The sequence below is a fragment of the Eucalyptus grandis genome, chromosome 5 (genome assembly GCF_016545825.1).
Source record: "Eucalyptus grandis isolate ANBG69807.140 chromosome 5, ASM1654582v1, whole genome shotgun sequence".
Lineage (NCBI taxonomy): Eukaryota > Viridiplantae > Streptophyta > Magnoliopsida > Myrtales > Myrtaceae > Eucalyptus > Eucalyptus grandis.
The window spans coordinates 33,241,108-33,257,758 of NC_052616.1; the positions used below are offsets into that span (position 1 = coordinate 33,241,108).

At 38.4% G+C, this 16,651-nt stretch overlaps 2 protein-coding genes and 1 long non-coding RNA gene across 3 annotated transcripts; 2 read left to right on the plus strand and 1 right to left on the minus strand.

Moving 5' to 3' along the window:
* Nucleotides 1-4,809: 4,809 nt before the first annotated feature.
* Nucleotides 4,810-6,641, minus strand: LOC120293146. The gene is made up of 3 exons (XR_005550837.1): nt 6,502-6,641; nt 5,421-5,504; nt 4,810-5,114 (listed from the first exon to the last, which is right to left on the minus strand). It is a non-coding gene; the product is annotated as an uncharacterized LOC120293146 (long non-coding RNA).
* A 1,679-nt stretch (nt 6,642-8,320) lies between these two features.
* Nucleotides 8,321-11,206, plus strand: LOC120293333 (G-type lectin S-receptor-like serine/threonine-protein kinase SD2-5). The gene is made up of 2 exons (XM_039312440.1): nt 8,321-9,120; nt 9,158-11,206. Exons 1-2 carry the CDS (start codon nt 8,416-8,418, stop codon nt 9,221-9,223), a joined length of 771 nt encoding a protein of 256 aa, XP_039168374.1. The 5' UTR covers nt 8,321-8,415; the 3' UTR covers nt 9,224-11,206.
* LOC108959419 (G-type lectin S-receptor-like serine/threonine-protein kinase SD2-5) lies at nt 9,304-10,977 on the plus strand. The gene has a single exon (XM_018873044.2). The coding sequence runs from the start codon at nt 9,304-9,306 to the stop codon at nt 10,975-10,977; it is 1,674 nt and encodes a 557-aa protein (XP_018728589.2).
* Nucleotides 11,207-16,651: the final 5,445 nt, after the last annotated feature.

The following is a 16,651-nucleotide window of genomic DNA, read 5'->3' on the forward strand; positions in this document are numbered from 1 at the left end:
CAAATGACCCGTGGTCGATTTTCTTCGAGTCACAATGAACCCACTTGGACTCATTGACGACTCTCGGTGTCGTGAAAATCTCGAGGATTTAAATACGAACATAGGGTACCAAAATAATAAAAAAAATCAGTTTAATGCCAATCGATGAGAATTTTCCAATTTAGTAGTGTCACCCACGATTAGCCACACATTTCAGTTGAACCAACCTATCTCTAATCTCAAATCGATTTTTAACGTGCCGTAATGACCTCTAAAGATGGACATGGTCAAGAAGCTGATTCCTAGTGGAATTCTTAAGTCTATTGCCTTAAAATTCTTTAATGATTTCCCTAGATAGTCTAGTTATCTCGAGGGTGATCATCTCTGAGAATAACCCTATAAGCGTGTTAATAAAATGCCCGATTTATTCAATAAAAACAGAACTGCAAATCTGGGATGTCACACCTACTCTAACTCTCACTCTTAGACTTTTCCCTACTTTTTTACAGGGCGTGAGAGTTGATTTTTTTTTTGTTAGTCTTGAAAGGGCTAGTATGAACACCTAGAAGGGGTGAATATGTGTGAAAATAGATTTTTGTTAAATACTGGAAAAATGCTTTAAAAAGCTTTACTTTTAAATTGAGTCTGGTTGACTACAGACTTTGTAGAATGATTCAGATTTTAATAATTATTTCAAAACACATAAGTATATTGCAGTAAATAACGTAAATTAGTTAAGGGAAGAGAAAAATAAACATAAGATTTATAGTGGTTCGACTTAAATCAAGCGTACGTTCACGTTCCCATGCTGACAACCTTTTGGCTGGTTTCCATTATGAATCAAAAGAGAATGTTACAGCCCTGTGATCTCAACTTTTCAGTGAGGTGATTCTATTCTCACAAAAATCACTTTCTAGAGTTTCTCTATTTCGAATACAAATTTGTGCACTATATGATGAAGGACAAGAGATTTGAAAGCTTCAGACTTTGGAATTCTTTTTTCACGCTCTTCTCAAATGACTTGAAAAACCTCCTTAAATACTCTTACATGCCTTCTCGACCGTTGACACTTTCCAGAGGAATTCTTCCAATCAACCCATTCGACAGAATTGATCAAGGAGATCTCAAGTCGTTTGAAGATTGAAATGAAAGTTTGTCAATCCTATTTGCCCATACAATCAAGATCTTGATTTCCATAAGTAGATTCTTTCCAAATAAGCCTGCCTTCCAAAATGATTTGCTTCTTCGAAATTGATTCCGAATAAGATAACCAATAAGGTAGGTGATATTTCAAACTAGAAAACCTGATATATCTTGTACATATTGAAACCTTGAAGGAAGAAAAATAATCCTGAGTCTGATTAAGTCTTCATGCGTTCAGTCTGAAACTTGTCAGAGTGGGCAGACTTCTGATGTAAGATAGACTTTGACACAGAAGTCTGGCAATCTCAAGAATAGAACTTAGAGAAGTTTTGTCAGCTTCAAAATATCATATGAGTTTTCTCCAATAGGTCTTACTCTACTCCTATTCTAACCCTCACTTTCAAACTTTTGTCCTGCCTCTTTGCAGGGCGTAGAAGTCGAAACCCACATTTGAAACTAGATCATCCCCACCCCAACCGCACTGAAAAAGTGGGGATTCGAACCTCTCACCTCCCCCCTTCCATGTTAGAAGAGTGGAAAGTAGCCTTTGAAAATGCTATGTTTTAAAGCATCTCCAATTTTCTAGTCCCTAAAGTCCTTTGCAGCTGCTTAAGAGACTTTAGAGCCCTAAAGTCCATTCCAAATATGGAACCAAACAGAGAAACTTGGGCATAGGCTTTGCATTGAAAACCTCCAAGTCTTGATGATGGGATTTCGGGCTGGATTGAGCCTGGCTTTAGAAGAGCCAGTCTTGCGCAAGTTCATCACATCAAAAACCCTAAAGAAATCCTGATCCTGCATGAAAGTTACAGGCCCAGATAAAAAGTTTTTGTATTTGGTCCAAACCCGCTTGATGGCAGAAGATTTGTCCAAACCCAATCAAATAATGAGTCGTCGATTAGCATCGGTCATAAGGTGAATCACTTCCACTTGTTCTGGTTTTAGGTCGATCATCGCGGAGTCCCTCGTGGATGTAGATCACAAATCAATCTAATCTTCTCTGTTCTCGACTTTATTTGTTGCTTTGTCAAAAGTTAATGGAACTTTTGACCAGTTCTGTGCATGTGGGATTGATTGAAAATGCTCGACTTCATTTGTTACGTCTTCCTCCGGAGTCCCGAGGGCGGTCCACTTTCTCCCCATCGTGGGGAGCACCAGAACCACCGTTCTTTCCTTTTTAATTCTTTAATCCGAGCTCTGTCAAAAGAGGGAAAAGAACTTCCATTTTACCTCTGCTTTCTGTCTCTGTCTCGGTATCTCTCTCCCCACCTTATCTTGTCCCCATAGCCTCATGAATCACGATAACTTTTCATCTTCTAATCTCCACCCGTGATTTGCGTGCATGTGACATGCGTGCAATGAATCGTGCTCGGCCTGGAGCAACGATCGTGAAGTCGGAAGTGCCCGCCCGCATCGATGTTGGAGCAGCTTTGTAACTCTGGTGCCGCCGAGCAAAACGGCATTAAGGCGCTGAGCTAGAGTGGAAAGTGAATTTAGGGTTTGCTGGTGATTGAGCATAGCAAAGTGTTAGAGCATTTTGGAGAAGAAAGTCACAGTTTGATTTTAAAGTAAAAAAAAAAAAAAAAAAGGTCACGTGGTTGTTTCTTGTGAGATGGAATGTGGTACCTAAATACAAAAATAGGGTGTTAAGATTGGATTAATTTAGGAGATTATGTAACATAGCTCACCCTCTTTATTGAGAAAAAAATCATATGAATCTTTGCTATTTTTTATGAGAATAGCTTACACAATTATCAACAAAATAATAATTGACGTTAATATATTAGAGAATTCAATTAATTGATCTTAAAAAATGCAAAAAAATTAAATGCATTTAATTTGGATGTGGCATATAAAATATCCTGAGGAGTTGGAATTAGGTCATACTTATTTTTGAGCAATGAGAATAGGTCATATAGAATTCAAGTATGACGGACCAACCTATTTCTCTATGAGAATAGCTTACACTCCTCAGGTGTTTTTACATGATGAAGAAAGTAACAAAGTTAATTTTTGAGCAGAAAAAATTGATGAGATGATTTCTACCTTTTTTAATAAAACAAAAGGCAGGGATAGGTGATCGCTGGGTGGCTCCTCCACTGATTGTAATGTGTATTGTATGGGTGCTATATTCATATATGGCAAAGGTGAGGACACATATTTGAACGCTAACTTGTATTTGATATAAACGATTTAGGATTAATACCATGAAAAACCATAAACTGTTACACTTGTGACAAATTTACCCAAAACTATTTTTTTGACCATGAATAACCCCAAATTGGTATACCTGACAAATTTACCCCGATTGACCATAAAAAAAAAAAATCCTAAATTGATACATTTATAACAAATTTACCTTAAACTAATTTATTTGACTGCAAAAAGCCCCAAACTGGTAAATTTGTGATAAATATATCCTCCGCTAAATTGGATTAATACCACAAAAAATCACAAAAATTGTAACTGTGACAAACGGAGTATAAAATCCCAAATTGGTATACTAGTCAATTGTCACATGTCATTTAACTCAATAATTTAACAGTAGAATTTAACGAAAACTAACATATGATAAATTTGTCACAAGTGTACCAGTTTTGGATAAATTTGTCAAAGGTATATTAATTTGGGGTTTTTAGTGGTAAAAAAAAATAGTTTGGGGTAAATTTGTTATAAGTATACTAGTTTGTGATTTTTTTGGGTATTAACCATTCGATTTATGGCCATTTTAATGAATATCCTGAACACCTGTTAAATATTTTTATTAGGGGGATTTTGACCATCAATGTATAGTTGGGTATATTACAATGACAATCGATGTATTAGGAGTTGCAATATTTTCTTATTTAGTCGCTTAATGAGTGTTTTCAAGAGACTTTTTAAGTAAATATTATTTATCTTGGGTCTTTATATTTTTTTAAGACACTTCAATGCTTCGGCTTGGATTAATAAGTTCTTTCGAAGGGAAAACCTACTGGATTTTTCCAAGTATTATGCAAAAAAAGCAATTGATCAATAAACTTTCGGTTTGGTATGATCAATTTCTAAATCTTATATAAAGAGAAAAATATAACGAAATCCTTCCATCGTAAATTTGCTATTGTTTCTCTATAAAACTATTTAAGTAACGTATGTTGAATCAAATGAGGTATAACTGAAAAAAATCTCTGATACTCTTTCCAATTAAAAAAATTCAAGATTCAACTAATCCTCGGTTTTGAGCGTGATTGCATTTTTCGTGTAAGATATTGTACTCAGTATTTTCCCCCTCTCATCTTCCGTCCTCGTATTGTACCAATTTCGAGTACGAGAGAAAAGAAGAAGAAAGATAGGCAGATGCATCATTGCATCACGCATATGCAGGTCTTGGAAAGGGAATATTAGGATAAACACCACCGGTCGGACCGGTTGCTTTTGGCCATTCTTCTTTTCTTACTTTTGTTGCATTTGGGCAACGACGCGGACTTCATTTGTTGTTTGACGAGTTGCAAGTCTCTTCTTCCATCCCAAATCACGCCCGAAAAAAGGTTAAAAAAAAAAATTAAAGAAAGAGTTGCGAGTCTCTTCTTGCTTTTTGATATGGTGGAAAGAAGTGATATGGAGTAGATAATTATTTAATGGGATAACGATGGGGGAAAGACACTTGCTAATCACGCTTTGAATGATTTAGGCAATTCACATGCTATTCATCGAAAGGACGTCACTGCATGCCATTCACATTATTTGACAGGACTTCCTGTGCAATTTTCCTATTTTGCTTAATTGTTGATTACGTCATTCCACAAATAGTGTGGTCTCCCAATCGAAACAAGCCCGTACAGATCAGGGCGACGTTGGAGCTCACGTCCGAAGGCGACTTGATCAGAGGAAATCGGAACTATAGTAAAGATCAATTGATATCCCGAAGATTGAAAAACACTCCAAGGAAGCAGGGCACCATAAAGTCCAGAAGATGGGATCACACAATCCATTTGGGTAGCTTCTCCAATCACCTGACAAATTAAAAAAAGGGCCTGCATCGCCATTGGCAGTTCAGAATGTATATAGCAAAGGCCATGACTAAGCTAGTCATCAACCTCTAACTAAACAAAGGCCCTCTAAAATAATTAGCAAATGAAGTAAAATGAAAGCTACATAACCTGTTTTATTCTGAAAAATGAAGAGAAGGCTACATAACCTCTTAAACACCTGTATTTATCAATTCAAACATGACTGAAAAGGGGATTCAGACAAGAATTTCTCAGAGAGAGAGAGAGAGACTCATGTAGGTGGATGCCACATGATCCAACAATCCTTACCTGCATATGAAGACATGTCCTTCCAAATTCTCTATATAATAAAAGTCAAGCAAGAAAAATCATACCACCCGTACCCAACAAAACCTGCAAAACAGAAACAGGCAAACCTAGTCGATGCCATAGGATATTGAATTTAACTCCAGGTCCCAATGATATCAAGCCATTATACTTGCAACATTAAGCCTAGTCCACGCACCATAACATCCACTGTGATATTCTCTTAAATGACTCTCAGTATTTTTTTACAACTCTACATTCATCAGGCATTATGAAAAACTAAATCAAATGTACACTTTTATGTGCATCACAAAACAATGATTAAGTAAATACTACGTCCACTTGAATTGACATGAAACCGGAACGTAACCACAAAACCACAAGCGCTGGGCAGGTACTCATATTTGTTGGCCTATGTCAAGATGTTAATATACTCTCAAGCCTAAGAAAAGGGCTTGCTATTTGAGTATCAAATTGGAAAAAAAAAATGTCCATATTAGACGAAATAAACCAGCAGATATTCAGAAAAAATCAGGAGTGGGCATTCTTTATGTGCAATAGGTGCTGCTAATTGGAAGGCCTCCTGGAGTTAACATGATAGTTTAAAGCCTTAGCAACTAGCTTTCTATTTGAGTAATTTATTGATCATCGTCGCCACTGATTTTCCATAGAGACACCGGAAAGGAATGTTAGATGAAGAAAATTAGAATGAATAGTATTGGATGTGTTAATTGACGCATTTTCATTTTTGCCATCAATCTTCAGTTTAAACATTCCATGGCATCTGAAATGATCATCACGTAAAGTAATCCTATTGTGACGTTAAACCCTCCCCACGTAGAAACCTTCCCAGTGTCAGTAATCCCCCACCCTGACTACAGCACAAAGACAGAGCCAGAGAGAGAGAGAGAGAGAGAGAGAGAGAGAGAGAGAGAGAGAGAGAGAGAGAGCAAGGATCTTGTAACTGATGGTGTAGCTTCTTAAGTATTCATAACAGCAAAGCTCTAGCATGTAGCCTAGGAGAAAGACGAAAACAACAAGATAAAAGGGTTCTAAATAGCAACTTCTATGACCAATAAAGTACCGGCACTGTTTATAATCGCCATCCTCGCACTGTTTATAATCGCCATCCTCGCAGTAAAATCAGGATCAACCGACCTCAGCTCCGTGATCACCAACCCAGTAGGAGGAAAAACTTCTTACGACGCACGAGACAATCAATGAAAGGGAGGCGAGGATAAAAATAAAGCCAGGATACGGAAAAGAACCAACTCCTCACATCCAAAAACCCAAATTTACACATCCCCACGGCTCACGTCACCGGATTCCCTCGCGATTCAAGCCATGGTTCGCGCACGAGATTACAAAAATGAGGTAAAACGCGACAGCTAGAACCGAACCACCGTAAAATGACCTGAGACCCCTCGATTTCGAAAGGATCGAAAAAGGTATCACCGAACTTTTGCTCACGACAGGTGATCGGAGCTGGATAATCGAGAATTTCGTGGCACGCGATCATGATCGGACCGTCTCCGCAACCATATGAACACGCAAACCGAAAAGAGAAGACCGACAATCTCAAGGGCAACGTTCGATCGAAGCGAGTTGGTAGAGCTTATGCGGGGAGAGAGTACCTTCGGTTAAAGATCAAAGATCCCCTTAACAATTGACATTACGATATTAGAGAATTGGGTTAGCCAGTCTTGGAAAACACAACACAATAAAATGCAAAGAAACGCGACGAAGAAAGTAACAAAGTTAATTTATGAGCAGGAAAAAAATGATGAGTCTATACTTCATTTTTTTCTTTTATTATAAAGAAATGGATGGGGAGAGGCGATCGCCTGCGGCTCCTCTATTGATTGTGATGCGTATTGTATGGGTGTCATGTTCATGTATGGCAAAGATAAGGACACATTTTTGAAGTTTAGCTCGTATTTGATATCAGCAAGCTTTGTTTTGATTTATGGCCTTTTTGATGAGTATCTTGGGCATTTGCTAAATATTTTTATTAAGGGGATCTTTGATCTTTGACATGTAATAAGGTATATTATGGTGACAACCAATGTATTGAGAGTCGTAAATATTTTCTTATTTAGTTACTTAGTAAGTATTTTCAAGGCACTTTTAAAGTAAATCCTTTAAAAATCGGGTCTTTATACTTCTTAAAGATACTTCATTGCTTTAGCTCGGATTGGAGAGTTCTTTGGAAGGAAAAAAACTTAGTGGAAATTTCAAGTATTATGTAAAGAATGCAATCGACCAGTAAACTTTTTGGTTTAGTATAATCAATTTCTAGATCTTTTATGAAGAGAAAAGTTCAACTAGATCCTCCCACCGGAAATTTGCCATTGCTATTATTAAAAAACTGTTTTAATGCGCGTATGACGAATTAAAACAGGTATAATCGAAAGCATTTTCTGATACTCTTTCTAATAAAAGAATTTCGAGATTCAACTAAACCAACGAAAGGTTTAAAGCTTGACGGCATTTTTCGTTTAAAATTTTGGACACGGTATTTTTCTTTTTCGTCATCGCATCGTGCCGAGTACAAGAGGAAAGAAGAAGAAAGATAGGCGGATGCGTCACGCATATGCAGGTGCGCAAAGGGAAGATTGGGACAAACACCATTGGTCGAACCGGTTGCTTTTGGCCTTTCTTATTTTCTTTCTTACTTTTTTTTTTGGCGTTTGGACAACGACACGCGTACTTCGTTTCTGGTTCGACGAGTTGCAAGTCTCTTCCAACCCAACTCACCAAAAAGAGAAAGTTAAAAAAAAAACTTAAAGGAAGAGCTGCGAGTCTCTTCTTGCTGCTTGACATGCGAATCACGCTCGACTTTATTCAATTCACATTATTGAGAGGACTTCCTGTGCAATTTTCCTCTTTTGGTTTCATCTTTTGACTTAAAGTTGACTGTCGTTCTCTCATTTGCATCTTCTTTCCTCCTCTCATCCATTTCTCAATCATCTCTCTGCTCAGAGTTTCACTGCAGGCCATGGTTTCACTCTGCACTCTCCCTTCTTTCTTCCTTTCCTTTTCCTTCATTTTGCTACCGCCATTCTCCAACTTTGTTGACGCTCAAGCTCCAATTATAGATAATCCAACCGCCACGCTTTCAACACGATGGACGAATAACGCAACAGGTGCTCCCTTCTCCCAATATGGAGGTGGAACGGTCGTGCAGGAAATTCTATTACAAGGCGGAGAAGATTTTAGCTACGCCTGCGGCTTCTACTGTGATGGTAACTGCAACTCTTACCTCTTTGCTGTTTTCACCATCCCAGATAGCCCAGATAGGACTAGTGAATATCCTCCTGCGGGTATTCCAAAAGTAGTGTGGTCTGCTAATCGAAACAATCCTGTAAAGATCCACGCGACGTTGGAGCTCACGTCTGAAGGCGATTTGGTGTTGAAAGATGCTGATGGTACGGTTGCTTGGTCCACAAACACTTCTGGAAAGTCAGTTGTAGGCTTGCGGTTGACAGATTTGGGGAACCTTTTGTTGTTTGATAAGGACAATGCGACCGTTTGGCAGTCCTTTGATCACCCAACCGACTCAATTGTCCTCGGACAAAAGTTGAGGGCAGGGCAAAGATTGATGGCCAGTGTTTCTGAGACAAATTGGACCGTTGATGGTATGATTACACTTTCCGTGAATGGCAATGTTTTATCTGCTCAAGTGGAGACTAATCCTCCTCAGATCTCTTTACCAAAAAAAAAAAAAAAATCCTCCTCAGATCTATTTCCAACGTAAAGCTCCAAATGTGGGGGCAAGAATCGAGTTCCATATGTTGAGCTTGTAAATGAAAGCTTGTCTTTGACCTCAACTTTTACCGAGAATGACAGCGGAATTTTATTCGTTTTACCAACTCCTGCACGATACATGAAGCTGGGTTCGGATGGGCATTTGAGAGTGTATGCGCTTAGCCACCCCGAGGGGTGGTATGAAGTGGCCGATATTTTCAAAGGGTATGTCAAGGATTGTGCCTATCCGGCAGTGTGCGGACGATATGGAATTTGCTCCGATGGGCAATGTAGCTGTCCGGCTTCGAATGGGGGGACGAGCTATTTCCGGCCAGTAGATAATAGGCAGGCTAATCTTGGGTGTTTCGAGAGTGTTACATTGTCTTGTCAGACTTCACAACAAAGTTTTCTACAGCTCGAAAATGTTACATATTTTAGTCTCACTCCAAATCTTGGGGACATAAATGCTTCGAGTTGTAAAGAGGCCTATGCAAAGAACTGTTCATGTAAAGCAGCTATATTCCGGTATCATTCTAATCGCACTTATGGCAATTGTTACTTACCAACTCAAGTGTTTTCACTTATGAAAGTTGACAAGAAAATGTTTTCCTATAATTCTATTGCTTACCTTAAAGTGCAAAATGTGGCAAATGAAGCTCCTTATACTCGAATTGACAATCGTATGAGCAACCGTCTTCCTATAATACTTGGGTCTAGCCTCGGAGCTCTCTTTGCCATGTTGATTTTCATCATAGCCATAGTTTTGTTTGTCCGAAAGAGAGCAAAGGAGGATTACCTTGATCAAGTACCTGGAATGCCCACTAGATTCACATACAATGATTTAAACATCATCACAAATGGATTCAGCAAAAAACTTGGCGAAGGAGGTTTTGGTTATGTTTTTGAAGGTACTTTAAGTGATAGCACAAAAGTTGCAGTAAAACGCCTTAATGGTTTTGGGCAGGTTAAGAAATCCTTTCTAGCCGAAATTGAGACTATTGGCTGTATACATCACGTGAACCTGGTAAGACTCGTGGGATTTTGCACTGAGAAATTCCACAGGCTTCTTATCTATCAGTACATGTTGAATGGGTCTCTAGATAGATGGATCTTTCACAAATCCAATGAGTGTGTTCTCCGCTGGCAACAAAGGAAGAAGATCATTCTTGATATAGCAAAAGGGCTTAATTATCTTCATGAAGATTGCAGACAAAAGATATTTCACTTAGACATTAAATCCCCAAATATCCTCTTGGATGGCAATTTCAACGCTAAGGTTGCTGATTTTGGATTATCCAAGTTGATAGACAAGGACCAAAGCCATGTTGTCACAACCATAAGAGGAACTCCTGGTTATTTGGCCCCCGAGTGGCGAGGTGCAACAATTACTGAAAAGGTCTATGTGTACAGTTTTGGCGTGGTAATTTTGGAGATAATGTGTGGGAGAAAAATCTTGGATCGCTCTCAAGATGAAGAAGACATGTATTTACTGAGTTGTTTTAAGAGAAAGGCAGAAGAGGAACGATTTCTGGACATTGTCGACAAGTCTAGCGATGACATGCAACTAAATGGACCGCAGGCAGTGAATATGATGAGGATTGCCGCATGGTGCTTGCAAGGAGACTACACAAAAAGGCCTTCCATGTCTATGGTCATCAAGGTGTTAGAGGGCATTGTGGAAGTTCCGGAAGACTTGGATTACAACTTCTCTGCTCAGGCTTCCACCAATGGAGAAGCAAGATTCAGACTGATGGATGTCAAATTCAATGATACCACTACATTAGTACCCTCAGTCCTAAGTGGTCCACGATGACGCGACATATTTGTAAGAACTTTTCTTCCAAATATGTTGAGTGGTAGAATGTGTGAGTGATTGAATTTTTTAGACTGTGAGGACTCTATCTTGTTATTCTCTTTTTAGGCCTAGAAAAAGGCCAATGGTGTGATATCATTTCTTGTTTTCAATTTGCCAATGAGTGGACTTCGCCATGACTTGACAAAGGAGTGTGTTGGTTAGGATATTGCAATTTGGTTTTATTGCTTATGTAGAAACCAGTCATACTCAAGCTTGTTGTGTGCTAGTCTAGGGAAAGGGGCAACCTGCTAAATTGTTTGTGCAAGAAGTTGTTAAAAGAATGGTCAGCTGCTAATAATGTGTTTTGATGACTATGCCATGTTGGGGATCCAAATTAGATTTGCCTTTTGGTTTCAACACCTTACATCTTTTAGACTCAGTGACTCTACATTTCATGTCTTCTCCTCGGCCATGGAAGGCATTGCGTGGACAGGGTGGCTGTACATGGTGTCCATTCCGCACTTCGTGTTCGCTTGCCAGTTCCTTCACCTTCAGCCTCTCATCTCTGAGAGTGCTAGTATGAACAAAATAAAGGAGTTAGGGAAGAGAATAAGAACACAAGATTTATAGTGGTTCGGCTTAATCCAAGCCTACGTCCACTCTCCCACGCTAACAGCCTTCTTGGCTGGATTCCACTATGCAATCAACAAGAGATTACAACTTCGAGTGCAAACACTTAGTAGTAGATCACACTATCTCACTAAGTCACTCTTTTGGTATTTCTCTCACGATTACAAACGTTTAAGCTTTCAAGAGACAAGTATATGATCGAAGGTCGCTCAGACTTTGGAATTTAAATTCTACGCTCCGTCTCTTACTTGCTCATCGGTCCATGATCTCCTTAAATACTCCTCCACTTCCAAACTACCCGTTGGACAGGTATCCCGGAGACTCGTCTTCCAATATACCCATTGGACAGCTCTCGTATCTAGAAGATTTGGTAGCCGTTGAGTGACAAAGGTAAAATCCCAAATTGATTTCGATCGCCCATACAAACGAAATCTTGGTTTCCATAAGTAAAGCTTCTTCGTATAGAAAGTTCTTGTCTTCAAGATCCAATTGTCAATCAATTAGATTGAATCAATCAAATCAATCTTGATGTGGAATCCAAACCAGATCACTAGCCGTTGTACGATTGGGCTTGAGTTACGATTCATCGAATGGGATGTAAAGTCTCGAGTCTCAGCTAGACTTTACAATATGAGTCTAGACTTTAAAATCTGGGTCTGAACATATCTGCTTCTGAACAGATTTAGCTTTAAGGTCTGTACCTAGTTCAGCTTCAGCATAGAGTCTGTCTTCTGGTTCAGCTTCAGCATAGAGTTTGTCTTTTGGTTCATCATTCACGTTCAGTCGGAATTAGTCGAGTGAGCAGACTTCGATGTAGAACAGACTTTGACACTAAAGTCTGCAGTCTTCGACTTTGACACGTAAGTCTGGAAATCTTCAGAATATACTCTGGACATATGTTACGTTCAGTCTTCGGTCGTCTTCGACTTTGATAATATCCTTTACATGTTCTATTATCTGCATGGTCTATTACTCAACCATTAAACATGTTAGTAGCCTTTGATTTATTTTGTCATCTTCAAAACATCATAAGGGATTTCCTAACAATCTCCCCCTTTTTGATGATGACAAAACAATCTCTGAATATGCAGATTTGTAAACATACTTTTAAATCAAAGGATATCAGAAGATAACAAATAGATTGAGCATAAGAATATATAGAAAAATAATCGCAGCTCAATATTATGCAATAAATAATATCAATCAATCAGCACATATGCATATTCATATCTTCTCCCCCTTTTTGTCATAATCAAAAAGCGATAACAATATATTCACGTAGAGAATGATAATCAATATATTGCATGAATCACAATTTCCAAAAATCGGTTTTTTTTTTTTATCGACTATTAAAGATATGCAATATAGCTCACTTCGATTATATCAGCAAATATTCAATAAAAATCACGGATGCATCATGAAATTCACGTACACTTTCATTCCATCCATAATAAGATCACGATCAATTCAAAAAGATTTTTCCAAAATTGATCAAAGCTCCCCCTCAATTTGTTGCCTTTTTGAGATGATCACGATTCTTTTCCTTTTCTTTTGGATTCGATTTCTCCCCCTGTGATCATGACAATATTTGCAAATAGAATTGTTGCTTGTGCATGTTGAACATAATATATTTCCAGTATTTCCTTTGTAGCAACAACATCCGCAACGATCACTTGCATTTTGAAATTCGAGGCAAAAAATTATTTTCTTCAATCAAGCTCTTCTCGAATTCAACCTGCATCAACTTAACAAACTTTTTGCACAAATAAACTGTAATGGTATCCACCAATTTGGATTCTTCCATGACGTTAGAGTGAAATATGAAATCTCCATAATCAAATATTCTTTCTTAATTCATCATAACAAAGTATTCAAAGAAAGAATATTATGCACAACAATATCTTGCATCATAAATTAATATCACGTAAAACAGATTTTTATTTGGCAAAATATGATAAAATCTGAGAGTATAAAATCAAACCAAATAAATTCATTTGTCTTTAAGCATGATATAAAAAATGATCACACGTATCAAATTAAATCTCGAATCACAAATCACACAATTCTTTCTTCAATAAAGCAAATAAAAAAATATGATCATTATAAAATCTGAATCAATCAATGATATATCGAATTTCAAGCATAATGAGAATTATGTGCCCAAAAACATTTCTTACCAACTTCTTCTTTTCATTGTTCTTTTCTGGCCATTCTGCTTGTATTGTCTTCTTTCACTAAACTTCCTTCCTTTTATACTCAGCTTTTTGAATTTCTCGATCATAAAAGCAAGTTCTTCGTCGTCCATGTCATTTTCTGAGTCTATTTCATCAAAAACAGCATTAGATATTAAAGCGATGGACTTCTTACCTTCGGGATCTTCATCGTTAAGTTGCTCCACTTCATAGGATTGAAGAGTGCCGATCAATTCATCAACGGTGAGTGGCATAATCCTTTGAGTCTCCCGGATTGAGGTCTTGACATGGTTCCAATCTTTTGAGAGACCTCGCAAGAGTTTGTTGACCTTCATTGGGGCAGAAATTTGCTGACCTTGATATGCTAAACCATTTACAATTTCTGTAAAACGGCTAAACATATCTCCAATCGATTCTCCTTGCTTCATCTTGAAGGATTCATATTTGCCGAGCAGGAAGTTTACTTTTGTCTCTTTTACACGATCGGTCCCTTCATATGTAACATGAAGTCTATCCCAAACTTCTTTTGCTGTTTCACATGAAGAGATTCTGTTATATTCAGCAAGAGACAAAGCGCAATATAAAGAATAAATAGCTTTTGCATCAAGCGCTTCTCTTTTGGACAACTCCGTCCGAGACATAAGAGCGGGGGGTTTGGTTTCTTTGTCTTTGCCATTCTTATTTGATGTAGACGCAGCAATGGGGTTGATTCCTCTTTCCACAACATCCCATTGTAAGAGATCTCTGGATCTTAGGAATGCTTTCATTTTGTTCTTCCATACGTCGTATTCCTTTCCATCAAAATATGGTGGCCTTGTGTTGCTTTGCCCTTCCATAAGTCCTAGTGCCAACATACTAGCCATAAAGAATCTTTAGCTCAAAAGTAAAAACACTTTTATAAACCAAGCACTTAGCTCTGATACCAATTGAGAGTGCTAGTATGAACAAAATAAAGGAGTTAGGGAAGAGAATAAGAACACAAGATTTATAGTGGTTCGGCTTAATCCAAGCCTACGTCCACTCTCCCACGCTAACAGCTTTCTTGGCTGGATTCCACTATGCAATCAACAAGAGATTACAACTTCGAGTGCAAACACTTAGTAGTAGATCACACTATCTCACTAAGTCACTCTTTTGGTATTTCTCTCACGATTACAAACGTTTAAGCTTTCAAGAGACAAGTATATGATCGAAGGTCGCTCGACTTTGGAATTTAAATTCTACGCTCCGTCTCTTACTTGCTCATCGGTCCATGATCTCCTTAAATACTCCTCCACTTCCAAACTACCCGTTGGACAGTATCCCGGAGAATCGTCTTCCAATATACCCATTGGACAGCTCTGTATCTAGAAGATTTGGTAGCCGTTGAGTGACAAAGGTAAAATCCCAAATTGATTTCGATCGCCCATACAAACGAAATCTTGGTTTCCATAAGTAAAGCTTCTTCGTATAGAAAGTTCTTGTCTTCAAGATCCAATTGTCAATCAATTAGATTGAATCAATCAAATCAATCTTGATGTGGAATCCAAACCAGATCACTAGCCGTTGTACGATTGGGCTTGAGTTACGATTCATCGAATGGATGTAAAGTCTCGAGTCCGTAGACTTTACAATATGAGTCTGTAGACTTTAAAATCTGGGTCTTGAACATATCTCGCTTCCCGAACAGATTTAGCTTTAAGGTCTGTACCCAGTTCAGCTTCAGCATAGAGTCTGTCTTCTGGTTCAGCTTCAGCATAGAGTTTGTCTTTTGGTTCATCATTCACGTTCAGTCTGGAATTAGTCAGAGTGAGCAGACTTCTGATGTAGAACAGACTTTGACACTAAAGTCTGGCAGTCTTCAGACTTTGACACGAAAGTCTGGAAATCTTCAGAATATACTGGACATATGTTACGTTCAGTCTTCCGGTCGTCTTCGACTTTGATAATATCCTTTACATGTTCTATTATTTGCATGGTCTATTACTCAACCATTAAACATGTTAGTAGCCTTTGATTTATTTTGTCATCTTCAAAACATCATAAGGGATTTCCCTAACAGTCTCTACCCTAGGTACGTCATTCTGGGTTAGATCTGCAAACCCGTTGCCGGATGGAGACTTTGAGAGGTTGTAGTGAGCTTTAAAGCCTGAGCAACTGCCTTTGAAGAAAATTAGAAGTAATAATACTGGTTGTGTTAATCCATGCATTTTCATTTTTGCCATCATATTACAGAGTTGGAAATAAAGATATATAGAGTAACGGTGTCCTCATCCTCCCCCCAAAAAAAAAAAAAAAACTGGGGGCCCTTTCTTTCAATATTCATTGGAGCATCAACTGACCCAGAATGTTCAGTTTAAACACTCCACGACGTCTGAATTGATCATCTCCGTAACGATAATCCACTACCCGACAAAGCCACAGAGAGAGAGAGAGAGAGAGCGGAACTTGTATCTGATAGTGTAACTTCTTAAGCATTCATAGCAGCAAAGCTCTAGCTTATAGCCTAGGAGAAAGACGAAGACAACAAGGTAAAGGGTTCTAAATAGCAACTTCTATGACCAATAAAGTACCGGCACTGTTTATAATCGCCATCCTCGCACTGTTTATAATCGCCATCCTCGCAGTAAAATCAGGATCAACCGACCTCAGCTCAGTGATCACCAACCCAGTAGGAGGAAAAACTTCTTACGACGCACGAGACAATCAATGAAAGGGAGGCGGGGATAAAAATAAAGCCAGGATACGGAAAAAGAACCAACTCCTCACATCCAAAAACCCAAATTTACACATCCCCACGGCTCACGTCACCGGATTCCCTCGCGATTCAAGCCATGGTTCGCGCACGAGATTACAAAAATGAGGTAAAACGCGATAGCTAGAACCGAACC